The 13,559-nt window shown below is 50.1% G+C and overlaps 2 protein-coding genes across 4 annotated transcripts; one reads left to right on the forward strand and one right to left on the reverse strand.

The window, feature by feature from the left end:
- The first annotated feature begins 3,487 nt into the window (after positions 1–3,487).
- LOC122678057 (glycosylated lysosomal membrane protein) lies at positions 3,488–8,551 on the forward strand. 3 transcript variants are annotated; one of them, XR_006335992.1, is made up of 7 exons: positions 3,488–3,642; positions 4,092–4,349; positions 4,566–4,766; positions 4,891–5,109; positions 5,505–5,761; positions 5,876–6,102; positions 8,150–8,551. XR_006335992.1 is itself a non-coding variant. In XM_043878494.1 (6 exons), exons 1-6 carry the CDS (start codon positions 3,526–3,528, stop codon positions 6,039–6,041), a joined length of 1,218 nt encoding a protein of 405 aa, XP_043734429.1. In that variant the 5' UTR covers positions 3,488–3,525; the 3' UTR covers positions 6,042–6,375. The 3 variants fall into 3 exon arrangements, 1 of the variants encoding a protein (XP_043734429.1); XR_006335993.1 differs by lacking the exon at positions 8,150–8,551 and adding an exon at positions 7,995–8,123; XM_043878494.1 differs by lacking the exon at positions 8,150–8,551 and having other exon boundaries at positions 5,876–6,375.
- TMEM79 (transmembrane protein 79) lies at positions 6,651–12,711 on the reverse strand. The gene is made up of 4 exons (XM_043878495.1): positions 12,592–12,711; positions 10,982–11,798; positions 10,536–10,749; positions 6,651–7,636 (listed from the first exon to the last, which is right to left on the reverse strand). The coding sequence occupies exons 2-4, from the start codon at positions 11,739–11,741 to the stop codon at positions 7,423–7,425; spliced, it is 1,188 nt and encodes a 395-aa protein (XP_043734430.1). The 5' UTR covers positions 11,742–11,798; positions 12,592–12,711; the 3' UTR covers positions 6,651–7,422.
- Between the last annotated feature and the right edge of the window lie 848 nt (positions 12,712–13,559).

Consider the following 13,559-nt stretch of genomic DNA (forward strand, 5'->3'; position numbering starts at 1 on the left):
GACTTACATTGGTATATATTCTTTTTCATGTTCTTTTCTGGTTTATCACAGGATAGTGAATGTCGTTCCCTGTGCGGTGCAGCAGGACTTTGTGTATGCATTCTACATATAATAGTGTGCATGTTACTAGTCCCAGACTCCCAATCCTTCTGTCCATCCTTAACAACCATAGTCTGTTCTGTATGTCTGTGAGTCTGTTTCTGTTTCACGAGTGTTCATTTGTGTCATTTTGGGGTTTATTCTTTTTCTTTTTCGGATGTGCAGCACAGCATGCAGGTCCTTGCCTCTCTGGCCAGGGATGGTGCCCATCCCCTCTGCGGTGGAAGCACAGGTCCTTCACGGGCCACACTGGGGAGGTCCCTTTGTGGACATTTTTTTCCCCTTTATAGACTTCTTATGATGGCCATTTTGACTGGTGTGACATGGCCATGGTGACTGGTGTGTGTATATATATATATAAACTCATAGTTTATCATTTTTATTGGAGTATAGTTGATTTAATCTAGTTTTGATTTGCATTTCTTTAACAGTGTGATGAGCATCTTTTCATCTGCCTATTGGCCATTTGTATGTTTTCTTTGGAGACATGTCTGTTTAGGTATTCTGCTCATGTTTCAGTTGGGTGGTTTTTCTTGCAGTGGAGTTGTATGACCTGTTTGTATACTTTGGAAATTAATCCCTTGTCGGTCACATCATTTGCAAATATCTTCCAGTACATAGGTGGTCTTTTAGTTTTGTTCCTGGTTTCCTTTGCTGTATAGAAGCTTGTAAGTTTGATTAGGTCCCATTTGTTTATTTTTGCTTTTATTTCTGTTGTCTTGGGAGACTACCCTAAGAAGTCATCAGTATGATTTGTGTCAGAGAATGTTTTGCCTATGTTCTCTTTTAGGAGTTTTATGATGTCGTCTTAAAATTGTCTGTGTCACCTCCCTAGTGGTTCAGATGGTAAAGAGTTTGCCTGCAATGCAAGACACCCGGGTTCGATCCCTGGGTTGGGAAGATCTCATGGAGAAGGAAATGGCAACCCGCTCCAGTATTTTTGCCTGGAAAATCCATGGACAGAGGAGCCTGGGGGGCTACAGTCCGTGGGGTCACAAAGAGTCAGACAGGACTGAGCGATTTTCACATACATATGTTTGCCTGTAAGCCAGTTGAGTTTGTTTTGTGACTCAGCTGGTAAAGAGTCTGCCTGCCATGCGGGAGACCTGGGTTCAGTCTCTGGCTTGGGAAGATCCCCTAGAGAAGGGAAAGGCTACCCACTCCAGGATTCTGGCCTGGAGAATTCCATGGACTGTATTGTATAGTCCATGGACTTGCAGAGTCAGGCCCAACTGAGTGACTTTCACTTTGTGTATGGTATGAGGTGTGTTCTACCTTTGATTTACATGCGACTGTCCAGCTTTTCCAACACAGCTTGCTGAAGATACTTTTCTTCATTCTATATTCTTGCCTCCCTTGTCAAAGATGAGTTGTCCATAGGTGTTTGTGTTTATTTCCGGACTCTGTTTTGTTCCGTTGATTCATATGTCTGTCTTTGTGCCGGTATCAAGCTGTTTTGATTACTGTAGCTTTGTAGTGTCTGATGTCTGGGAGGGTTATGCCTTCTGCTTTGTTCTTTTCCCTAAGGATTGCTTTGGCAGTTCTGGGTCTTTTATGGTTCCATATAAATTTTAGGGTTTGTTCTAGTTCCTGTGAAAAATGTCATGGGTAATTTGTTAAGGATTACATTAAATCTATTGATTGCTTTGGGTAGCATGGCCAGAAAAAAATGAAAATTTTTAAAAGAAACTTGAGTTTATCCTAGACTAGCCATCAGAGGGAAAAAAATGAAAATGGATCCTTTCTTTGTTTCTTATGGCAAAATTAGTTCCCGGCAACTGAAAGATTTAAATATAAGAGCACTAGAAAAAAACATGAGATTTAAAAATGGGCTCATCAGGATTTCCCTGATGGTCCAGTGGTTAATAATCTGCCTGCCAATGCAGGGGACATGAGTTCGATTCCCGGTCTGGGAACATTCCACATGCCTCGGGGCAACCAAGCCTGAGCACCACAACTACTGAAGCCCATACACAGCCAAAAGTAAATTTTTTAAATATATACTTACATATCAGGGGAGTTCCCTGGCACTCCATGGGACTCCATGCTTTCACTGCCAAAGGTGCAGGTTCCATCATGGGTCAGGGAACTTACGATCTTGCAAGCTATGCTGTGTGGCAATGAATGAAGGAATGAAAGGGACTCAGAAAAATAGGCAAAGGGTATAAATAGCTCCAGGGAAGCAGAAATAAATGACTAATAAAACATGGAGAAGTGTTTGATTTTATTCATCGGGAAATGCAAATTGTTTGGTAAGCACTTGCTAGAGTGTGGGGGAAATGGGCCCTCAAAACGTGGTGTTATCAATTGATGAACTTCACAGAAGGCAACTTGAGGCAATTCTGTTCCTGAGTATTAATCTTACAGGTTTGGTTACAAATATATATGAAATGCTGTTCATACAGGGATATTCTTTTCAGTGTTTTTTGCCTGTAGCAAAATGTTGATACTATCAAGGTTCTGGCTAAGTTATATCCGTGGAACATCCCCCCTGCAATGAAAGACTGGAGAGATACAGAATAGTCCTCAATATATAAGTGAAAAAAATTTCTAGACAGTGGATTCCATGGTATCTTATTATACACATATATGTATATAGTATTATATGTATGTATATATGCAGTCCAGTGGTTAAGACTGCTTCCACTGCAGGGCATGGATTCAATCCCTAGTTGAGAAACATCCCACATGCCATGTGGTGTGGCCAAAAAAAGTACATAAACATGAGCACGCATAGAATATTTTAGGAAGGACACATAAGAAACTGGTAATAATGGTTGTCTCAAGGAAGGACCCAGGTTGCTGATATCCTCTGGTACTTGATAAATACTGTACCGTATGCATTTTTTCTTTGCTAAAATGACTAGGGTTAAGAAAAACCAGAAGTGCATTCATTCAGCCAGGCATGAGCTGAATTATGTATTCAGTTCTATGACAATTATGTATCACTTTCATGTCCTGTTTTCTGAGAGTTTCTTTTCTCCACAGTAAAATTCTGAGCTCTCCCAAGACAAAAACCTGCATAGCCGGGGGCTCAATAATTGACAAAAAGAACCCTCTGAGGTGTGCTATTCCCCCACTGAATTCTTTAAAATTCTCTGTGCCTTCCCTGCCACAGTCATTCTGTAGATTCCATTTGGATGTTTGAATCCAGATATCATGCCCCCTTGTAGGTAACTTTAGTGGGACCAGTTGGGTAGGAGAGGTTGGGAGTGTGTCTGCAAATCTAGTTGGAGATGGCTCGCTTGCCAACCTCAGTTGGGGATGACAAACTCCTAACCTTTCTGGTTCTATTCTTAATTCAAAAACGGAAGGGAAGCAGTCTCTTTAAGAACTGTTGTGGCGGCCCCGCCCTTTTAAGAGATCAGCTGAATCTGTGAGTCACATGACTTCAGCGTCTCTTCCGTCCTCTGAAGCTGGGACCACATGAGCGGCTATGAAAAGCCTAGCCGGGGTTGGGGGTACTGTGCCCCCAGCCCCGTGCTCCTTCTGAGTGTCCTGACGGCAGCTCCACTTGGCCTGCTGGGGGAGGAGACCCGCCAGGTGAGGGCCTAGAGCAATAGGTGTTTCAGCATATGCTGCCTTGAAGGGTGGTTGGAATCTAGGACAACTGAAGGGTGGGGATGAAAGGTGCTTGCATTGAGGAGTCCGGGTAGCCATGGGTCACGGTACAGGATTATGGAGTAGGACGGATGTGGTAGAATCTGGACGCTGACTTAGCCCTGTGTGATCCAGGTCCAAGCAAGTGTTGGATTTTTTTCTTCCTCAGCCGTGTGCCCTGATCTCTCCACCAGGGTTAGGGCAGTTTTGGCTCTACCCGCCTCTCCTCCCGCCATGTCTGCCCTTTACAGTGAGGTTCTCTTAGCTCCCACAAGCATTCCTCCTGCACTCTTTCCCCATCATTTTGCAAGCCCCCTCTCATCCCCAGACATCTTTGTCCTGTGTCTCTCCCTGACCCTGTTCTCTTGACCATCCTCCACTCCTTGTTCCAGGTGTCTCTGAAGGTCATCTCTAACTGGCCGGACTTTTCCCAGAACCTGCTTCATATTCAGGCAGTGGGTACCAACTCCACGCTGCACTACGTGTGGAGCAGCCTGGGTCCCCCAGCAGTGCTGTTGGTGGCCACCAACACCCCCAACAGCACCCTGAGTGTCAACTGGAGCCTCCTGCTCTCCTCTGATCCTGACGGGGGCCTGATGGTGCTCCCCAAGAAGAGCATCCAATTTTCTTCTGCCCTTGTCTTTACCAGGGTGAGGAGGTTGGGGGAGATCCAAGGGGAAGAGTGCAGAGAAGAGGGTTCATTCTAGTCAGAGGGAGAAATTGAAGACTGGGAGTAGGTGAAGTACAGTCATGTGTGAGAGCCTGGGGTGGGGCCAGTGATGGTGTGGTGCGGGATGGTGATTCAGGAGAAAGCTGGACTCGGGCAAACCCTGTCCCTCCCCACCCCTCTCCCCCTCCCCTCACAGCTATTTGAGTTTGACAGCACGAACATGTCCGACGCGGCCTCAAGGCCTCCAGGAAAATCATATCCCCCGTACTCCTTGGCCAATTTCTCCTGGAACAACATCACTGACTCACTGGATCCTGCCACCCTCAGCGCCACGTTTCGAGGCCACCCTGTTGACGACCCCACTGGGGCTTTTGCCAATGGCAGCCTGACCTTCAGGGTAAGGATATAGGGAATTTGAACTCAAAAGGCTGGTTTATGAGCGTGGGAATTAATGATAGGGGTCGCCTTCCAACATAGGCATCCACCTGCCTCCCACCTCTCCCATGCCTGTTCCGTTGTAGGTCCAGGCCTTCTCCACATCTGGCCGACCAGCCCAACCCCCTCGCCTCCTGCACTCAGCGGACACCTGCCAGCTAGAGGTGGCCCTGGCTGGGGTCTCTCCCCGGGGAAACCGCTCCCTGTTTGGGCTGGAGGTAGCCACCTTGGGCCCGGGCCCCGGCTGCCCCTCAATGCAGGAGCTGCACTCCATCGATGATGAGTATGCCCCTGCTGTCTTCCAGGTGAGGCTTCCAGCAGAAAAGTAGACAGGTTGGGGTGTGAAGGGGGACTCTATCAGAATCATTCAACAGTCTACTATTTATCAACACTTCATTCAGTTCCTTTAAGTGCTGAACGCTATGCTAATGACTTTAGCTCAGAGGAAAGGCAGTACAGTGTGACTATTGCTCTGACTGGTGGGATGTGCAAGGGCCTGGGGTCCCAGAGTTGGGAGCTGGTGCAAGCTGGCTGAGTATTGAGACTGGGAAAGGACTCAGTGTCATCCAGCTGTGAGTTCTAGAACCAGGCCTAGGATTCAGGACAACTCATGACAGAGGGAGGCTGTGAAAGGGCGGGGGCACAGAAGGGTCCAGCATCTTTTGTCCTCCTCAACCTATGTGTTTGCATTTCTCCTCAGTTGGATCAGCTGCTATGGAGCTCCCTCCCATCAGGCTTCATGCAGTGGCGACCAGTGGCTTTCTCCCAGAAGCAGGGCAGCCGGGAATCAGCCATGCCCTGCCAATCTTCCCCGCTTTACCCCACCTTGGCATACCTTCTCCCCCAGTCACCCATTGTCCGAGCCTTCTTTAAGACCCAGAACAACTTCTGTGCCTTCAATCTGACATTTGGGGCTTCCACAGGCCCTGGCTACTGGGATCAACACTACCTCAGCTGGTGAGAGTCAAGGCCTGGGCCGTGGGATTGGGAGGTTGAAGTGGAGGAAGGCCAGGCCTCTCAGCCTTCCCTCCTAAGCCTGACTCCCTCTCTCTCTCACTCTGCCTGCTCTAGGTCTGTGCTCCTGGGTGTGGGCACGCCTCCAATGGATGCCTTGTCCCCGCTCATCCTAGGCATCGTGGCAGTGGCCCTCGGTGCTCCAGCGCTCATGCTGCTGGCAGGAGGCCTGTTTCTGCTGCTGGGCCACAAGCGGTACTCTGAATACCAGTCCATAAATTGAGGCCTGCTGTCTAGAGGAAAGGACATTACTCGACCTGCCTTGCTGGTCTGCAGGTTTGAGGGTCAGTATTCCCAGCCAGCTCCTCCTCTTTGCTGTCTTCCTTTTCGGTAGAACCTCAGATCAGCCTCAACTTCCTGGGGGACCCAGGTGGGGCTTCCTTCCAACTCTGAGGAGGGACCAGACACAGAATGATTGCTAGAGGGAGGGTCCCCTCCGTGTTGCCTCCCCGTTCCTCCACCATCCCATTTGCCTTGAATGGGACTCACAGGCCTAAATGAGAGAGGCCTTCTGACTGTTTGCTGCCCCGGAAGGCATGAAATAGACTAGTTTTTTTTTTTCCACAGGGCTTGTCTCTCAATATGGTGCGTTGTTGGGCATGTTGGGACCTGGTTCCAGGGAATGAGAGGGCTGGAGGAGGGGCATGGAAGGCAAATTCTTTTTGAAGCCCCATTTCCTCATCAGGCCTAGTTCTCTCCCTTGCCATGGGACCAGGCTCCTCCCAGCCACTCTTCAATATGTGGATCTGGGAGGTTTCTGGTGCAGTCTGAATCAAACAAGGACGGGACACTTGAGGTTAAGGGGCAAACCCAACGGAAGAGCCAAGAAAGACTGTGGTGTTAATCGTTTATTATTATATACACATTCAGACGGGGTTAACATCAACCACCATGCCTTCCAGCCACTCCCAGCCACCACATGTGTGGGCATGCACGCACACACACACACACACACACACCTCTTAGGAAGCAGGTTTCCCTGTCTGCTCCTCTTCCCACAGGAGAGATATGACTGGGCACTTTGGAGGTGCAAAGTTACAGGGACCTAAAGGGTTGGAAGACAGGAGTCAGCCACTCTGGGCTAGAGCAGCTGTAACGGACTTGGCTGAGGCTAAAGGGCCTACAAAGGCCAGTCATGGAGGGTCCTGAACCCAGGTCCCCAGAAGGCTTTTCACCAAACAGGAAAGTCCTATTTGATCTGATGCCCAGCCTTTACCTAAGGCATAGGCATGTTTCCAGTCTCTTGGAAGCCCTCTGCTTAGACACCCAGCACAGAAATGGTCAGAGTTTTGGCTATGCTCCACCGGCTGCCTCTGGCAGGAGGCTGCAGAGTGGGGAGCAGAGTCCGGCCTTTGTGGGCCCTGTGGCAGTGGTCAGAGGCTGCTAAGGAAGGAACCATGCGTCTGCCCCTGGTCCCGTGTCCTCAGCATTCTTAAGGAACACGGCTGTCCACCTCTGTCCCTGAAAGACTGTTTAAGTCCCTCCCACATAATTGTCCCAGGCTCCTAAGATGAAGGGGAGCACCCCAGGCTCTGATTGGATGGCACCCCTGTCGGGGCAGTAGGTGGGTTCATCCCGCCCAGGAACAGAGGGGGAGGGGCAGCTCAGCCCCGGGAGCGGGGCCTGTAGTCTGAGGCTGAGCGGGCATGGTCAGGGTAGTCCAGGCGGCTCTCAGAGGCAGTGAGCATGCGTTCAGGCTCCACCACGAACATGTAGTAGAAGTTCCACATCAGCATGGACAGCAGGGGCAGGAACGTCAGGCCGTAGCCAAAGCCTCGGAAGGAGCGGCCCACAGCGAAGGTCAGCCAGTATATGAGCCTGGGAGGCAAGCAAAAGTCGGGCTTTCCTTGAGGGAAGTGCATCAGCTAACAGGTTGATGATAGGGAGAGTGGAAAGTGAGGGAGGCAGATGGGGGTTGGCTGGCACAACTGATACCTCTGAAAACAACCAGTGTTCGTGCACTGACGTATGTGCCAGGCACGGTACTAATTACCTTAGGGGCACTATTTAATTTAGACCTCACATCTCTATGAAGTGTGTATATTATTCACATCCCTCTTTGTATATGTCTCAAATTTGAATTAAAAAGTTTTGAGTAGGCAACATACATTTACATGGTTCAAAATTCAAAGGCACCAGTGAGTAGAGTAAAATGTTTTCCTTTACTGATTCACAGATACTCTGTTCTCTTCCTTCACCTCCTCGCCTCGATTCTACTCCCACCCCAGACATCCAATGTTATGGTTTCTCGTACATCGTGAAGTTTTCTGTATATATAAGCAAGAAAATTTATGTTTTCCTCCCCTGCCTCTTTTTTTTTCTTTTTTTGAGGTTTGGGAGCATGCTATTCCATGGGGTTGCAGAGTCGGACATGACTGAGCGACTGAACTGAACTGAGCATACTACAGAGACTGTTCTGCACACTGATTTTCCCCCCATTGAATGCATCTTGGAGCTTATGTCATTGTGTGTGTGTGCTCAGTTGCTCAGTCGTGTCCGACTCCTTGAGACTCCATGGGCTGTAGCCCACCAGGCTCCTCTGTCCATGGAACTTTCCAGGCAAGATTACTGGAGTGGGTTGCCATTTCCTACTCCAGGAGATCTTCCCAACCCAGGGATTGAACCCACATCTCCTGCATCTCCTGCATCTCTCGGCAGGTGGAGTCTTTACCACTGACCCACCTGAGAAGCAATTGTGTCGTATCAGTATATAAAGAGCTTCATTATTTCGCAGCTGCAGTACATTCCACTGTGTTTATTTCCCCTTTTGTAGATGGAGAAACTAAGATTCCAAAAGGTTAAGACGCATCCAATGTCACATATTGGGGAAACAGTAAAACCATGATTTGAACCCATGCGTGTTCATCAGCCTCTCCTGCCATTTTAGAGGGGCTGAGGGAAAGAAGAGAGTAAGGAAGCCAGCTTCAAGAGAGCTTGAAGCCCAGAGGGGTGGATCAGGCACAACTAAATTTCCCCTTTTGGAAGATCCATTCAAAAATACACACCCCTCAGTGGGAGGAGGGCAGCAGTTTCCTCTTACGAAGGACCACCTATTACAAAATTGAGAGGCCCCTATATTTTCACCTGTGTAATAGAGGGAAGAGTACATGCTGCAGGTAACTTGCCCATAGAGAAGGACCCTGGATGAGAGGGAAGGGACTTGGGTTCCAGTCCTGCCTCTGCTGCTGACAGACCTATGCCACTCTTCTCCCCCAGTCCGTAGTTACTTCCTCTCATAGTCATTTTCTCTCGGTAGAATGGGTAAGATGGACCAGACAACCGCTGGTCCTTTAGCTCCCTGATGATTCTTACTGCTTAAACCAAATTAAACCAACTTCTTATCTGAGACCAGCATTCCCTGAGAAGGAGATGGGAGGCTGAGTTACATGAACAGGAACATAGTTATCTTGGAAAACATCTACTGGAAGAACATGCAGGACTGTGTGATGGTCAGGAGACTGGCAGGACAAATGACCATTAGACTACACTTAGAAGTGACAGGAAGACAGATTTTAGCTTAATAGGAAGAATGCTTTAGCAGTTAAAGCCACCTGGAATCCTATATGGAAAATAACGGAACTTCCCTAGTGGTCCAGTGGTTTAAGGATCCACCTGCCAATGCAGGGGACACAGGTTCGATCCCTGCTCCAGGATGCTGAAGCATGGTCCTACATGCTGTGGGACAACTCAGCCCCTGTGCCACAACTACTGACCCGTGCCCTGGAGCCTGCGAGCCCCCATTACTGAGCCCACACGCTGCAACTACTGAAGCTCGTGTGCTTTGAGCCTGTGCTGCAGCTAGAGAGTAGCCCCCTTTTGCTACAATTAGAGAAAGCCCTTGATCAGAAACAAAGACCCAACATAGCTGTAAATAAATAAATATGATAAAATCTCTTTAAAAAGAGAAAATAACAAAAGGAAATGTATTAGGGGTAAAAAATGGAAAGATCTGCATTTCTGAAAGACTTCAGAAATTCAAGGGTACCTTCTGGGTTAACATAGTTTACATGAAAATACCCCTAAAGATCTTCAAATTCTAAATGAAAGGAGAGTAATGAGGCTGCTCTGAGACCTATGTGCCCTCAATGTGGATGAACAGGACAATCCCTTGCCTAGCCCCCACCCACTCCCATTTGATAAGCAGAATTTCCTGCCTACAGGGAAAGAGACAGACTAGTGAAGGGACCAGGACCATTTAGCAAAGTAAGCACTGGGAGAGCAGACTGTTGGGAGTCAGAATTGAGAGCTACTGTCAAAGATCTGAATTGACTAGAGAATTCCAGAGGTTAGAGTCAGGGCAGAAGTTTTTAGCACAGTATAAAAGAGAACTTTCTAAAAATTAGGACTTTTGATAAATAAAATAAGACTGCCTCATAAAGAACAAAGCATTTGGTCACAGGGGCTGTTCAACCAATGTTCAGCCAATAGCCACCTGACCAGAGTGTCATAGAGGAGTGGTTGCAATGGGTGGGAAGTTGGTCTAGGTGACACCCGAAAGCCCTTCCCTTCCTATTCTAGGTTGATATATGTGTCTTATGAAAGACATAGGAGCTGCCAAGTGAGGTAAAGTGCAAGGCAGAAAGTGGGCTCAGCTTTCCAGGGTGCACATTTGGGCTGATTCAGAATCCAGAATCCCCCTGGCTCTCCAGACATTCAGATGCCCAGGTCCCTTAAGCACCACCACCTCCTCTGTGCCCCACCCCCAGCCCCAACTCACCGGGAGATGGCAAAGAGACCAGTGAGTAGAGGGAGCAGTTTGAGGGTATCTTGAGGCAGGTAGGTGGAAAGCACTGCCAGGTTGAAGAAGTAGAGGATGAAGAGCTGGACCGACTGGGCCACATACCGCCGGTGGATCTCCACCTCCCGCCGTGGCTCCCCAAAGGGTCGAAGGGCAGAAAAGCACAACAGGCTCAGGCCGTGCACCAGGATCCCTGGGCGGGGTTGGAGAGCACACAGGATCAGGTGAGGAGGCATGGGCTCTGCACCCTGGGTGGGGCTGAGGTGGTCCTCAGTGGAGGTGAGCACACCGGGGGACAGGGTGTGGGAGGCCCTGAGGGTCCAGGCCTAGTGATGGGAAACTCTGCTGCTCTCCAAGTCAGGCAGGCCCTGCCCTCCAGCCCAACTCTCAGACGCCCCCTTACTTCCCGCAGGGCCCAGGCTCACCCAGTACAATGGGGAAGGTGGCGAAGACCCCACAGCGCAAGGTGTAGATGAGGCGGGAGCTCATGGTCGGCAGGCGTGGGGCATCGAAGGGCAGGAAGGCATATGCCCCGTAGAGCAGGCAGGGGAAGAGGATGAGGGCGGCTCCCACCGAGGCCACGGCTCTCAGCACCTCTCGGCCCCCACAGCCCCCACAGCCCCCACAGGAGCGGCCAGGCGGCTTCACCACTGCTTCGGCCCACTTGCACTCCGGGGGCTCAGGGTGGGTGGCCCGCGGAGGCAGGAAGGTCCGGCGGTGCTCGCCCTCGCTGGCCTCACAGCACACAACGAGGTCCTCCTGGGGCCGCCGCTCAATGCACTGTAGGTCGATGGGCACGAAGGCCCGGGCTGCCTTCTCGGGCAGCAGGCTGGCTTCATCTTCGGGCAACTCCTCTAGTTTGGTGGGTGGCTCTGACTCGGGGAGCTCAGGCTCAATGTTCCTCCAGCCGGGGGGATCTGGGAATGGGGCACTGGGCTGGGGGCCAGTTCCCCAAGGCAAAGTGGCAGCCTCACTTACTGTGCTGTCTAGACCATCCTCGGTCCCCTCTCTGGCTGTGGGAGACTCAGCCGAAGACCCCACTCTAGAGGACTCAGCTCCAAGGGACTCAACCCCATCTTCCCCTTCCAGCTTCCGGCCATTGGGGACCAAGGCCTGGGGTGGGCTCTTCTCCAGGGTCTCAGGCCCCTTCACTTCCAGCAGGGCCAGGGTCTCGGGTTCTGTCATCCTGGGACCCGACTTCTCACGTCTCACTTCTCACGTCTACCACAAAGTCACGTCACCCTGGAGGGAGCAGAGCGAAGTTCTGTCAGAAGCTGCCATCCTCTGGCCCTCAGGAGGGGTTGGTAGAACCAACTCTCCAGGGCAGCTGGCCTCATGGACTTTAGCCCCTTCTGGGATCTTAGAGAGAACCTGATCTGGAAGAAGTTGTTCAAACAGTGGGAGGCAGGAGAGAAGTGTGCAGCTGAAATGGAGGCACCCTTTCGACATCAAATGCTATTCAGCAGAAGAAGGTGAGTCAGGGGGCACAGGCCCTGGCAGCTATGGCCTCAGCCAGCCTCCACCCACGCCTTCTACCCCCTCCACCAAAACCCCTGGGGTCATGGCCACCCTAACGCAGGAATAGGAGGAAAGGGAGATATTTAGAATTTTGCCAAGGGCTTTCTTCCCATGAAGGATCTTGTGAACAGAGAAGCTGCCCCTTCTCCTCCACACCTCCCCTTCCCCTGCAGATCCCCAACTGGAACTTTCCTGGCAGCTGACACCCATGATTTGCCAACAGATCTGTCCCAAGGAGCTGGTAGTGGCAATGCACCCTGGTCTTTTGTCTCCAATCTGGATACTTGGTCAGTTTCCAAACTTCTCAGTAACCCACCCCCTATGTCTCCGGAGGGCCCGGGTGGATCCATTCTGACCTCTAAGTCTAATGAAGGTTGTTTCCCATGCCTCCTTTCTGGTCTTTGTCCCCTCCCTGCTGTCCTCCATCTCACTGCTTCTGGATGGGGCTGATTTCCCTCTCTCCACCTCCCCAAGGACCTCCTACCCCCTACTGTGTGGACCCATGACACCCTCTTACTTTCCATCTGGAGAGAGATCGAGGGTCCCCAGCGTCCAGGAAGGAGCTGCCCAGCTCTTCTGCTGGCTCTACAAGTATTCCTTTCAGTCTCCCTCCCTTTACCTGTGTCTCCAAACCTGTCTGACCAGAGCAGGTGGGGCCCAGTTTAAAGGGGAAGGCCCCGCCCTGCTGAATCTGCCGACAGAAAAAGCATTAAAGGAGGACGTCATGCTTTCTGAGCCCAGAGGTGTGTGTTCTGGGAACATGGGATGTGTAGGAACTCCCAGCACAGGAAAGCAAAGGGGTAAGAGTGGGTTTCTGCATCAAAGGGCTCTGAAATAGATTGGGATACCCCAAAAGAAGTAGAATTACTACCCATATTCATTCAGTATTTACTGGGCACCTATTAGGCACTATTCTAGGGACAGACACAGGAAAAACAAGATGACAGGCAAAGTCTCTGTGCTTAAAAAGCTGGCTCTATTGGGGTAACAGATAATCAAGAAGCCTAGCAACTAAACCAACATGACAATATCAATAGGGAGAAACCTCTTTGCCAAAGTGATATCTGAGCTGTGACCTGATGGGAAATCTGGAGAATGAGTGTTCCAGACAGAGGAACAGCAAGTGAAAGGCCAATGAGTGGGAAAGACAGGTTGTTTCAGGACAGAAAGGTCAGTCGATGTCTGGAAAGTAAATTTATGTTCCCACTACAGCGTGTACATGGGTCCACTGAACATTTTAGGTTTAAGGTTAAGAAAGCAATAGGAATCCAAGGTGATCTTTCCCATGGAAAGACCAGACGGGCAGAAACATAAGGCTGTTGCTTCTCATTCCTGTGGATCTTTTCCCCTGAAGTCATTTGAGCCTTATGGGGGGAGGGGCAGTGCCTGGGTTGCTCATGCCTGGGTCTCCAGAACCCAGAACTGTGGCTGGAAGACTGTGGCAGGTGTTCAGTAAATGTTTGCTGGGCTGGTTGGAGATTAACA

The sequence above is a fragment of the Cervus elaphus genome, chromosome 20 (assembly GCF_910594005.1).
Source record: "Cervus elaphus chromosome 20, mCerEla1.1, whole genome shotgun sequence".
Taxonomy (NCBI): Eukaryota; Metazoa; Chordata; class Mammalia; order Artiodactyla; family Cervidae; genus Cervus; species Cervus elaphus.